Source organism: Pteropus alecto, unplaced genomic scaffold, assembly GCF_000325575.1.
Source record: "Pteropus alecto unplaced genomic scaffold, ASM32557v1 scaffold3, whole genome shotgun sequence".
Lineage (NCBI taxonomy): Eukaryota > Metazoa > Chordata > Mammalia > Chiroptera > Pteropodidae > Pteropus > Pteropus alecto.
The window spans coordinates 33,559,318-33,572,921 of NW_006442484.1; the positions used below are offsets into that span (position 1 = coordinate 33,559,318).

The 13,604-nt window shown below is 41.5% G+C and overlaps 1 protein-coding gene and 1 pseudogene across 2 annotated transcripts in view; both read right to left on the reverse strand.

Moving 5' to 3' along the window:
- The window catches only part of LOC102884532 (CD302 antigen), a 107,727-nt gene extending 95,150 nt beyond the window's left edge, over window positions 1-12,577 (reverse strand). For both annotated transcript variants that reach the window (XM_015596691.2, XM_006921110.3), the window contains exons 1-3: window positions 12,371-12,577; window positions 6,649-7,020; window positions 1,920-2,090 (exon numbers count right to left, since the gene is read on the reverse strand). In XM_015596691.2, coding sequence (XP_015452177.1) covers window positions 1,920-2,090; window positions 6,649-7,020; window positions 12,371-12,461 — 634 coding nt within the window. In that variant the 5' untranslated portion in view covers window positions 12,462-12,577. The remainder of the gene's footprint in view (window positions 1-1,919; window positions 2,091-6,648; window positions 7,021-12,370) is intronic.
- Window positions 4,423-4,541, reverse strand: LOC112470490 (annotated as a pseudogene).
- Window positions 12,578-13,604: the final 1,027 nt, after the last annotated feature.

Here is a 13,604-nt window from a genome sequence, read left to right on the forward strand (position 1 = left end):
TTATAAATCTAGAAGCTTCCAGGAGAATAGTCATGTGTTTGCTATAAAATTAAAGCTCCATGGTTTAGCAAGTCCTTGGGTTTGAAAAACTCACAGGCTTACTTCTTCCAGAAAAATAACTCTGGGAGGCATATGAATGCATTAATAACACCCTCCCCTCCGCTCCCATCCCAAAGAAGCTAAGGGCATTGAGACACATGGCAATTGAGGCAGCAAGGCACAGTGGGATACATACATTGAGAAAGGAGGGTGAGAATCGTGGGATCTCTACCAGGCTCCACATGGATGGGGTCTGACCCTGGCATATCATTTTATCAGTCTGGATCTGCCGCCTCTCACCTAAGAAGTGAGGGTTTGCACTGGATAACTCCTAAGCTCCCTTGCATATCTAAAATTTCGATCCAGATTATAGTGACATTTAAATAAAACTGTTGTCTGGTTGACCAAACTCTGTTTGTTATTAATATTGGCTTTTTATTTTTTAGTAAGTTCTAGGTGTTGAAAAGCCTGTGCCTCTACCTAAAAAAGTAATTATCAAAGTGTGGTCCCCAGACCAGCATCATCAGAATGATCTGAGAACTCATTAAACTGCAAATTCTTGGGTCCTACTCTAAATCTCCTGAATTACAATTTCTGGAGGTAGGCCCCAGAAATCTATGTTCTGACAAACTCTCCAGTGACTCTGTTGCATCCTGAAATTTGAGAATCATTGGCTCAGTATAACCTCTTCATGTTGTTTGGAACCACATTTTAAATCTCAGGTTCCCTCAAGGAGGGATCAGCATTACTAGATCACCAGGTTGGATGCTGAATGGGGCAGGATAATACAGTTGTTTGGGACAAGGACTTCGGGATTGGATTTCCTGGCTTTAAATCCTAGCTCTAAAATTTATTAGCTGTGTGGCCTTATAGGCAAATGATTTATCTCCCCTGTACTGCACTTTTCTCATCTTTAGAATGGGGATAAATAATTATTCCTACTATATAGGGTTATGTGAGGATTGAATAAGTTAATATAAGTTGAGTGTTTAGAATAGTACCTGACACTTGGCAGGGCCTTATAAGTATTAAGTATTATTACTTAGGTCTGGAGCTGTTCCTTTTTTCTTTACTACAGATTCTTCCAACTTGTTGCCCATGAAAAACATTTCTTGAGTTCTCATTACATGTCAAGTACTGTGAATCCCTTTAATTCTCACCTGATTGGAAAGTTATATACCAGATAATAATGCAACTGCTACTTTGATCTCTCTTTCTCTCTTTCTGAAGAAAATAAATTATTTAGCATACCCTGAATTGTTTGTTTCTAAGAAGCAATTAGAAAAAAAATGCTCTGACCAATATAGAGGAATGGCAGAGGGAAAGATGTCACTATTTTTGAGAACGCCAGGAATATCTGCTCCGACTCTTTGCTTCAGGCCATAAACATATTCAAGTGTCCACCATCCTAATAGTGTTTCTTCAACCTATATCCCCCTCAAACTGCCTCCCTCCCTCTTTTTCTTTTCCATAAAACTTAAGAAGCTTACTCCCCTTCTGTTCATGCTTCAGTTCATTATAACCCAGCTTCTACTGCCACTAGTTTTTTGAAACTTCTCAGTTAAAGGTCATCAGCAATTTCCTAACTGTCCACGCCTTGTCTACTTTCTCTCCCCGAGGGATCTGGGCTACAGAACACTCCCTCATCCTTTGCCTTCCATGACACTATCCAGCCTTGGTTTGCTTCCCAGCCTTCTTCTGAAAGCAAGTTCATAGCTACACATTACTTCTCCCTCTTTCCTCAAATACATACTTCTTATCTAGGATAATATTTGTGGTAGTCATTTTTAAAATCATCTTGGACTCTTCCTTCCTCCTTTTGCCTCATAGAAATGATATCTTTTTCTTTCTAAATATAAAGTTTACTAGTCTATACATACCTGGTTTTAAGCAGATGCCCCACTTTTGATCATATTCATAATTTAAGGTAGTTGCACACCATGGCCCACTGTCATCTTCATCAAGGATACACTCATGATGCCAGGTCCCATTAACTAAGAATGGAAATTCACAAGGTCTCCCATAGGAGTTCCCATCTCTGGTATATATCTCTGCGGGTTGCAGGGAGGGGAGGAACAGAAGAAAGGAGAGTTAGAAACTGGATAATCAGCTTCAGTTAACCAATTTCTAAAACTGCTTTGAACGAAAGGTCGTTGTTTTCACTTATGCGAATACAGTATCTGGGTAGGCTGCATGGTGTGGAAATCGACAATTTGGATGCTGATTGCTCAAGTCTGGACTTGAATGCTGGCTCCCCCACTGACCAGTTGTGTCTGTGGGCAAGCTCTCCAACCACTCTTAGCCTGTTTCTGCATTTGCAAATTAGGAATAATAGTACCAAGCTCATATGTTTGTTCATGAGGATTCAGTGAGATAATCCATGTAAAGCTTTATTTATTATGGTGCGATGAAGCGCTAAAAGACTGTGGCTTGATCAAGTAAGGATCAGTAGACAACTGTGGCTGGCAGATTACTTCATCAGAAGGAGGGCCCTGCCTGAGATTAAACTTAAAATCCATTTTCTTTTCTTTATTATAAGTGGGGCCGGAAAAATACATTGGAATTACTCAGGGTGGGTGTGGACTTTGGAACCAAATGTGGAGTTAGAGAGATGGACAAATAGCCTTATTCTTCACAGACTGGTGGTCGAATTGAGGCTGTGGGTTTTGAGGAACTGGGAGGAAGAGCTGCTGTATCTCGGTGGATTTTTGAAGAGAGATAGGACATCATGATTCAGGTTATAAAAGAAAAACCAGTTTCAGCTGTGCAGTCATGGGACCAGCTGGTGGTCAGCGAGGCAGCAGAATTGTTTTTCATTTTAATAATTTTCCCTGGTAACGGACAAGAACTGAAAAATTATTTTAACCTAAAATGACTGGAAATACTAGAGGAAGTGCTTAATATTTATCCTGATAACAGATCTCTTGGCAAGGTGTTTTTATAGAATAGCCAACCCTGTAACTATTTTGGTCACCATTTCCACATCCTTAATTTGTTTAAAACTATGGCCATTAAGAGATTAAATAATGGCTATTAGGTAAAGCATAATAATCAGATCTTACCCTTTACCAGGTTTTTAAAGTCTCTTAGAATGTCTCATAGATTTGCATAAAAGTATCCTTAAGATAGTATTTGATTCCACATCCTTTATTATTCTCAAATGTTCACTTAACTGAAGTGTGAAACTAAATTTAATAGTTTAGAATATATTAAGCAGTGACACAGCAAAAGGTAAAAATAACTTAGATGTTTTTGTTGGCAAACAATCCTTTAAAGAACATGGTTTTGTTTTCCTCTGACATCTAAATGGTTCTGAACAGGGTACTTCTGTTAAAGAGTAATTTGTCCTTATTTTATAAGGATCTTGCTTATTACTTATGTTTTGTTTTCAACCATACCCAAACTCCCAAGAGCTCATGACCAATTTCTATTCCCCTATCACAACACTTAAAAAGACAGCAAATGACTATTGCTTGTAGAACCGGCAGGTTTTTTTGTTTTTGGTTTTTTTTTCCTAAATCCTTGTGTTTCTAATACAAAGTGCTTTCACTTGCTCTTTACCATAAGCCCTTGAGATCAGTAGGGCCAGTATTGCACTTTTTTGTGAAATCCCCATTTTTGCAGAGTAGTTAAGTGAAACATTTCAGTCATTCAGCTGCAAATGACAGGGATGAGAACCAGCTCTCTGATTAGAGTCCTTGACATATAAGGACAATTTGTGACATCAATGGCTGTCTCCTTAGGTTTCAAGTTATGTTTCATAGCTCGAAGCTGGGCTTAAAAAGCTCTCCTATTCACAATGTGCTCTGTAGAATGAAAAACATATAGCAACCACCACAACCGCAGCAGCTAAATTATGCTAACTATTCACTAAGAGTTTTAGTCTCACACATTTCTTTGCTGCTGCTGGACTTAAGTCCTATGGGTTTCCTGAGAGAGACAGGCTTTCCTGAGAAGAATCTTCTAAATGTGTGAAGAACAGCAGCCTATAAATAAATGAAGCGTATACATGGGAAACTAATATAAGTACTTTGGTCATATGAGACTAAAAGCTCCAATGGTTCAAGAGGTTGGCAGGCTTCTAAGAGTTGCTCAAAATTCAGAGTTCTACAGCCACCCCTACACTAAAAGTCCATTTCCTCTGCAAGATTCAAAATTCAAAGTGTGCTAGTGAAGCCAAGATATCTTAACCATACAGATGCACATCTGGATGCTAGTGAAAGCAGTGTATTCATAAAATGTATACAACTAAAGCTTTCTCTGTGAACAAAACTCGCACGGGATAGAGGTTAAGGAGAGAGGCAACATAGGACATGAAGACAATCGGTTTTTATTTATTTAGTTAGTTAGTTAGTTTATTTAGTTTATTTCTTTATTTTTTAACGCCTACAGCACCTGGTATTCTTAGGTGATCTCCCATCCAAGTACTAACCAGGCTCAACCCTACTTAGTTTCTGAGATCAGATGAGATCGAGCACGTTCAGGGTGGCATGGCCATAGACAGACAAACGTTTTTATATTAGAAGTAAAAAAAAAATTATAGCAAAGCCAAGGGAGAAATCTTGGTTTTGAGCTGTAGCTTTGCTATGACAAGCTTGATAACCTTGGACTTCACTTTGTTGGGACTTAGGTATCTTATCTTTCTTATCTCTAATAGCTAGATAAGGGGAGGACAATATGGGAAGTCTGAGAGTCCTAGTTAATTCTGTAGCTAAGACAGCAATCTCTAACCTAAAAACAAGAAGGAACTGCATCAATTTAGAAGAATAAAATTGTCAGGACTTAATATTTGACTAAATTTGAATGGAGGGAGAGGAAAGCAGGACAACTCTAGGATGACTTGTAGATTTCTGACATATATGACTTGGACAATACCAGTTATCCAGAGAGGAATGAAGAGGAGGCAGGTTTGGCCCTTGCTTCTGTACAAACTAAAACCTGAGGTATGTGCTGTCAAGTCAGAATTACATGTGCCTTTTCTAAACTTCTAAATTTCTTGGTAGGAAATTTAGTGTTTCAAATGTTGTATTTGGTAAGGTGAAGAAATGCTTTATGCCTGTTTAGCTCTCTCTGAGGTGGTGCCCCAGATGGGTTCTTATCCTTTTTGAGCCACTGATCATTTTGGAAACTGTGTAAAGTGCATGGGCCCTATTCTCAGAAGAATATTCTAAATGCATAAAATAAAACACATAGAATTACAAAGAAAACCAGTTATACTAAAATAAAGTTATTTGGGGGACTGGAGGAATTTACAATTACAACTATATCTTTCAAAGAAATTAGGGGCAGAAGATAGAAAGAGCCCTGCCAAGAAAATTATCCTTTCTGATTCTTGAACAAATACAATGAGACAAGTCAAATCCAGTTCAAAAGGTATTTTGTTTGGTTCCATGTTTTCTCTTAGTTGCCCAGTTGGAGAAAGGCTTTTATAGCACAAAATTTAAACTTGCCATTAAGTGTTATCCCAGAAACCAATCACTTTTTAAGGTTAAGAGGAAGCTGGCTAGCAGAAAGAGACTTGTTCAATTACTGAAAGGTTGAGAATTGAAGAAAAGGAAAAGTCCACCCTTAATGCTCTAATGTTTCCCCATAACAGTAGAACCTGACCTCTCAGAGGAAGATGCATCTTCACTAAGAAATCCAAGAAATAGAAAGAGGTTTCCCCCAGGACAAAAACTTGCGCAAATAAGGGGAAAGATGGGAGGCCAAATTTAGCTTAAGTGAGCTTTAAGAAAAGAGGAAAACCTCTGTAAAGCTATGTAAATTTACAAAGAAGAGCAAAGGTAATAGTTAAGACTTAGATAATTAAATATGTATGTATATATCTACATATATATATCTCAACATTTGATGTAATTTAGAGCAACATAATAGAAAAGATATGCCTGGGTGACAGCTAATTACATTTAGAGGTTTAAAAAATAAATCTACCCATTCTTCTTAAACTTAGAAATTCCTTATAATCCAGTCTCTAGACTCAGAACAAAGTTCACAATCAGCTCCCTTAAAGGTAATATTTACATATTCATTTTGGGAAGCAACTGAGAAAAAGTCCACTCAAAATGCTGAATCATAAATACAAACATTAAAGTGTGATAGCCTTGCCAAAAATAAAAATAAGTAAGTAAACCCACAGGAGGTTCTTAAAAGTTTACCATTACATCAAAATCTGCAGACAAAAAAAAAATCTGTTTCTTTTTGTTTTTCTTTTTTCTACTTTTTAAAACTTAGAATAGGTCTGACTTTATTAGATCATTTGACTTTTATCCTGTACAAAGGATATCCTGTTACTCTAAGTTTTCTTTTGCTCTGGAATTCAGAATATAATCATAGGAAGTACATATGCTCCAGAGAGATCCCAAATCCCAGTGTGCCAGAGAATGGCTGTGTGATCTCTGGCGAGGCACCTAATCCTGGCCTTACTTATAACAGGGCAAAGAGCACTGACCTCACAGGGGCAGCTCAAAGTTATTGCCCAGTGCCTGAAACTGAATGCTGGTTCACTGTCCTTACCAGTGTACAACTTTATCTGCTGTCAGTTGTGCATGTTCAATGCTACATGTACCAAACACAACAGCAAATGAGTCAAAGTCCCTCTCCAATACTCACCATGGTAAGGCTGGTCACAGAGGGCTTCCCCTGAGCCTCCTTTCTTCCAGACATCAGATGAATTTCTACTTGCTATGGCGTGTCCACCCTTCAGGGCCAGCTGGGACTGGGCAGCTCCATACAGAGAGTGGTGCTCACATTTCCACCATAACATGGCATTGGAGTCACAGCTGAACATTCTCAAGGAATCCGTGGGTTTGGTAATATCTAAGCCAAGGCACTTCTGGGACTGCAAATGAAAGAGCCGATGCTGGGACACCCACTTCCATAACATGTCCTCGGTTATGTCACAGTCCTGTGCTACTATCCAGTCATTCAGCGGCTTGATGCACTTGCCCGTGTTTTCATTGACGATCGTGAATGGATCATTACCTGAGTCAAGACAGACCGTCAAAGAAGATGTATCAGGATTCTGAATTATGTGACTAATGTGCCTTGGCCCCTGTTTGCTGAGGAGAGTCTGAGCACCACTGGACCGTTCCCACCCTCCAAGCTGTATAAACTCTAATGTACTAACTACACAAAGTCAGAGGACGGTGGTTGCCAGAGGGGCAATACAGTGTGGGAGAAGAGCCTGGGGTCTGGAGCCCATCTGCTTGGGCTCATAGTCTGCCTCTGCTACTTCTTAGCCACGTAATCAAGGCAAGTTATTTAATGGCTATGCCTCGGTTTCCTCCTTTGTAAAATAGTACTTCATACAGTAGATGCGAGGATAAAATGAGCTCACACATGTAAAGCACTTAGAATAAATAGTATGCATATTCGTTATTGTCATCCCACGAACCATTTCCCCCTTTATTTAACAAGATGAAGACGTGCCTTAGTCTTGACCTTCTTTAGACAGGTGGTCTACATTCAATAAAAAAATATCCTGAGCCTATTCAGGACCACAATTCTGTCTTACTTATACTTTACTGCGGCAAGGTAAATTATTACATGACATTAATATGTCTCAGAGGAGATGGGGAGACTTCTAGCGGGCAGAAGTAGACAGATAAAGGGATGAGAGGCAATGGAGGTCTGGGTTCTGAGAGCAGGGGGGACATGTGGCCAGCTCCGTGTAGCACCTCCAGGAAGGTGACCGGAAACCCCTGTGGGAGGGGCCGGGGGACTAACTGCATGGATCACCTAGGGAGGCCAAACCTGAGCTCCAGCAATCACCTGTGCCACAGGATTTAAGACCCATTAGATCTGTACAATGGAAAACTCAGAAGCAAGCAGTGTGAGCTGAACGCTAAAGGGAGGATCATCCGTGAATGTTCCCCTGGCAGTTTTGTGTGATCTGGGGAAGACCACAGTAATGACGAAACTGAAGTTCTGTTAACTTGGCGAAAAGGACCTCAGGATAAAATTGAATTTAATTTTATGAAAATAATGCATTGTTTCTTACACACATGAGTTTGTGGAGCAAGATTCACATCTGTTACAATACACTACAACTGAATAATTTGGCCTTTTATAATGACAATTTTTTTGAAGTTATAGCACAGAATTTCATGTTGATGAGAGTAAAGCTGAAATATTTTAGACAGACTTAAATAACAAATATCAATGAACCAAAGGATTCAGCAGACAGGACTTGTAAAATTAGTTCCCAAAAGGCCTTTCATTTTGACGCCAACTTCACAATCACTAGTTTTACTAACACTTTCCTAATAATAGTCCACAGGTTTTCAGAGTAAAAAATTTTCATACCAAGGACTTGAGGGGAAATTTCATTATGTAAATAATAACCATAAAATTAAGTGCAATTGCAGTTTGAACTTTGGACAGAACTTTTCGTTTTGAATAGCAGCAGCAGCAGCAGCAGCAGCAATGAGAGAAGAGATAGGAATAACAAAATCCTTTAAAACTTTTACTTATTTCTACTTTCAAAATTGTATTTAAAAATATTGGATGGGGTTGCAGCTCAGTATGCTTGTCATAGTAGCTTCCATCCCTTGCTCTTCTTTGACATCACTCTGCCATTCTCTACTTTACGGACACTTTGGGTGTCCATACCCAACATAAAAGGAAAATGCATTATCTTAGATTACCACTCACACTTTCTCTAATGTCCTCTCACATATCCAATAGCCACTCAGACCCATGATGTACCATTTTCCCAAGCTATTCTTTCACCTGCCCAAAATAAATCTTGTGTTCCAAAGTATCAGGAATTACTGCAGAAAAAAAGAAGTCTGCTCCTGAAGAAGAATGGGCTGCTGCCATCCCTTTGCTGGAAACTTCCCCTCCTATAAACTCACTGGGCGCTCAGCTCTGTGCTCTTTGACTCCAAACAGGTGAACTGAGCAAACAGCAGCTTTGTCTACTTTTGCAGTTCGGAGTTCTAGATTTTTTCAAGTTGCCTCTGCAGGATCCAGTAGATTACTATGGCTCTTAGTACAGTGAAAATAGCATTTGAAATAAGGAATTAGGGGTCCTACATTAAAGACCTACCTCTGCGACCAGTTAGCTGGAAGACCTCGGGGAAGTCAATCTCCCCAAGGTCTTCGTATCTCTAAATGTAAGATGAAAGCAGGGAAGGATAAGATATTTAAGCCACTTCCAATTCTAACATCCTATATATCCACAAGATAACAGTTTTCCTAGTCTTGTTGGTTTTACTGGTCTTTGCTAAGTTCACCACATATTTTTCTTGAAGAGATGCCTACAACTTTATTATGTCATGCTAATGCTATCAGCAGTTTAGGTCATTCTAATTCCATTTGTATTGAGCATGTGCACTTAGGTGACAGTGCTGCTTCACATACACTGCTTGGAAGAGAAAAAATATGTACCCTTTTCCATTTACTATATGTTTTACTGCTGGGACATCTGTGGACTTGAAGCTTCTAGGAACTTTGAAAGACTACAGGAGAGGTGTGGAGGAGCTATGTGAAAGAGGAGTTGCCAAACTTCTTACCTAATTGAAACATCTATGATTGTAGATACTTCCCCCATGCTGAATCTGTTTTTACTCTGGTATGTAGTATCACTATTTGACATCTATAGTAGTCATTTAGCACAGACATTAATTACTGATATGATTTAAGGAAACTTGTTATTAGCCTTCATACATAATGTATGTTTAAGCATTTGTATATAATATACATACTAGGGAAAGTCAGGTCTTCTCATGTTTCCCCATATCATTCTGTACCCTTAGTAGGAACCATTCAGTCAGCCTCAGGATGGTAGGTTGAAAAGTGGGAACAAAGACTAAGAAAGTGTAAAAATAATTCCTTATTTAGAAAAATTTTTAAATAATAGTATATAAAATATTTCAGAAATGCAGTACACTTTAAAAAGGTAATTACAGAGCAATTTATAAAACAGATTCTTTATTGATAGTCTTATATAGCATCTTGTTCACTTTACAAAACAGATTCTTTACTGATAGTCTTATATAGCATCTTGTTCACTTTACAACCTTATACTGGTCTTAAATGGAGTTTTAATGTTTACCTCCAAATACAATATTGGGACAAGTCTAAAAAGCAGAGATTGTTAAAAAGAAGCCTCATCACCCTTAGTTTAGCTGCTTCGTTTTATATAAACATTCTAGTGGTGTCTGAGAGGAAATGGCTATGTAGCGTTATCAGAAATTGAAAATGACTCTTTAGTATTTCTACATCCATCAAAGGAGAACTATTGTCTGATCATTAAGAAACTCCTGTCTTACAAGCCCTAAACCAAAGAGCTTTGTACGTTTCAAAGAGAAACTGAACATCAACATTTCATAACCACAGACAAATGGAGAGGGAGATTCTCAGGAAGGCATGAAAGATAAAGCCTGTAGCATTTTTAACTTAATCAGGGGATCTTCCATAACCTACAACTGCTAAGCATTTTGTGGAGTTGCTACCATGTGTGCAGAGTGTACAGGTGCAGCAGGAGAGAACTGGAAGTCTGGGTTTGTCAGTTCAAAGACAGGTCCTGAAGCAACAGTTGGGTCCATGGCAGTCTATCAAGAGTCAAAAAGCCATGGAGTTCAGATTGGGGAGTATAGGCTAGTGAGAGACTCCGAAGTTCCTGAAGGAATGGTTTACTTCAAGCTGCTAGCTCTCCAAGGAGGCAAAAAAGTAAACTAAGCAATTGGCATTTCCCCAAAGTCACAGAGGTATTCCTCTAGCATCTGAGCAACCGAGACCACCTGTACAAACCTAGCTGTGTACATAGGATGAGGTGCATGCCATTACCAGCATCATGAAGCTGACACACTGCCAAACAAGCTAACTAAATAGCTGGGGTTTCAAAATTCCAGTGCTTTCCTTAATAGGGCTAACCAGAGCAGCTGGTAAGGGTGAGGACAGATGCAAGAAAACAAATACCTGTGAGCACCTAGTGCAAGGAGAATGGAGTTAAGCCCATGCTCTTTGCTTTGGTTGAAGAGAAAGCCCGGGGATTGTAGAGATTGCAAAAATTAAGGAAATATTGAGCTCTGTGGGGGGAGACAAAACATAAACCTAAAATAGATGTAGATGGAAACCAAGAATTTGGTGATTGAAAGGTTAGTGTGCTTCGATTGTAGTTAGCTGCTGAAAACTTTCTCCCTGGGTTGTGGGGCATGCAGAATAGAATTCTCACAGCAATAAAAGGACTTCTGGTAGTTTCTAACACGGATCAAAGAATGGAGAAGTGTGAATCAGAGCAGGGTCCACTAAAAGGTCCTTGATGTAGGTAGGGTGATGCCACTGACACTCTGAGAAACCTCTTCCCATCACTCTTTGAACAATGTCTAAATCAAATCGTAACTTAGTTTAGCTGCAAAGAAAACAAGAGCCACAAGCAATGTGAAGTTTTTCAAAAACTCCCTTGATCAGTATTTACTTCCTCATACGGTAAAGATTACAGAAGTGGGGGGTGGGGACGGCCCGCTGACTGCACACTGCCCATTGTGCAGCTCGACTAAGAAACAAAGTCCTCAGTATACCTTTGCCAAGGCAAAAAGAGAAAGCAAAAGCAAACTCTGGTCGCCGCCAAGGGGTTATGGTGCGGCTGGCATTACCAAGGGCATCAGCGAAGGGTATTGGTTCCTGGTCCTGTTTCTGCAACGAGAGGCAGGAAATTCTCGGGCAAATGACCCGCCCTCCACTGTGGGACCGTCGGTCTCTCGGGGATCATTTGGAGTTGATAAGCCAATTAGAAGAAAGGATCTCTGCTCGAGGCACACGGGCTGGGCATCACAACAGAGTCCTGATCGTGGTTACTTTAGGAGACATGGCTTAACCTAACTTCTTTTTTCACTTGCATCAGTAGGCAGTGAAGTTGCGGAATCATTACTCATCTTTGGCGTTGTGGATAGAAACCTCTAGACACCGAGTGGCCAAAGTGAACCACCAGCAAAGAAGAAGCAGGACGGGCGAGATAGGACGTGAGGCTGTTGAGGAGCCCTAAACTCCAGGGAAGCAAGTTAGAGGAAAGAGGGTGTGGAGGGGGCAGGGGACCCGCCCAGAAAAGACTCGGCGCGCCTCTCCTACCTGTGGACTCCTTGCTCTCGGCACCAGAAAGGCCCTGCCTTCCCATGCCCCAACCTGCCCTCTTTCGGACCCCAAAGAGCAATGGAGCGCCTTCTCCCCAGCTCTCCCATTCGGCTCACTTATCCGGCTCCAGATCCCCGAGCGAAGCAGAGATGATGTGACCCCGGGCGCAACCCTAACCCTAACCGAGGGAAGTCGGCGGATCTGCCGGCGTCGAGGTCCCTAGCCGGCTGGCGGGCGGGCGGACGCTCCGCAGTTACCTGCGTGGCCAGAGGGCTCCGCCAGACGGAAGCACAGGAGCAGCACGAGGAGCTCCGCCGCAGGGCGAGGGGTTTGCCAGCGCGTCCTCATCCTGAGCAGGCCCCAGCGGTTCAACTGGCTCCTCGGGCGCAGGCGGCACCCAGCCCTCCCAGTGCGCCCAGCCTGCCCCACCGGCGCCTTAGTCCTCAGGTTCCCCCGGCGCTCTGAGTCCTCCTCCGCCGCTCTCAGCCAATCGGATCAGCATGTTTTGGTTCTCAAGGCAGGGAGGGGCAGGGCGGTGAGGGTGGGGTGGCGATAGGAGGCGGGATGATGACGCGCAAAGAGCTCTGCGCACCTGCGACTGGCGGGATCAGCAAGGAGCGGGAAAGTTAGTGTGCAGCTAGAAAGCAGCGCCCCGCGCAGACCACCGCCTTTGGGGAGTCTGGGCCCTGCCTCTTCATTCGTAAAGTCAAGGGAACGCGGCACTTGCTGGGACTTGGCATCGACCTGGTGGGTGAATGCAGTCAGTGTAGGACCTTGTTCTTTGCCTAACGCACCTCAGTCAGTGATGACTTCGTTGCACGGCTGGATTTGAAAGGCAACCACATCCTCTCGTACCTCAAAAAGGGAAATGTGCACCCGTCGTGGTGCAGCTGCAGCCAACCCAGAAAATTCAGTCATCTTTGGCAACGTTTTCTGCATTTTGATAGTGCAAACATAGGGAAGGTAATGCACATTGCAGTTCGACCTGCAGTTGTTAAAGAATTAAAAGCAAGAGCTATTCGAGAGACCCTACAGTACTTCCAAGGATGACTTTGGCTTTATTACCATTTGACCTTAGGAAGTAAGCTCTTTCTAAAAAATAATTTAATAATAATAACTAATAAAAATAGTAGAAATGTGGACGTCTGCACCCAAAACAGGTAATTGTGAGAGTAGAATTTCTCCTCTCCCCGTGGGAACTGCTATCATTATAAGTAGGGTGACTTAAGTTACCTGGTTACAAAGGTCCAACATTTTTAAACCTCGTGTTTATTGAGCATGTGCCGTATAACTCTGATGGCCTCCATCTCTGGCCCCCGAGAGTGAAGTCTTCCACGAGGGAAATATCTAGGTTACCTTTCTGATTCCAACTGCCAAGACTTTGCTGATGGTTCCAAATCTTCCTTGGCTGTGTTCTCCCTCCATGCTCCCCACTTTCAGTTAGGTAGATACGCTGGGCAGTTGCCATCACAGGAACTGGGTACCTTCCAG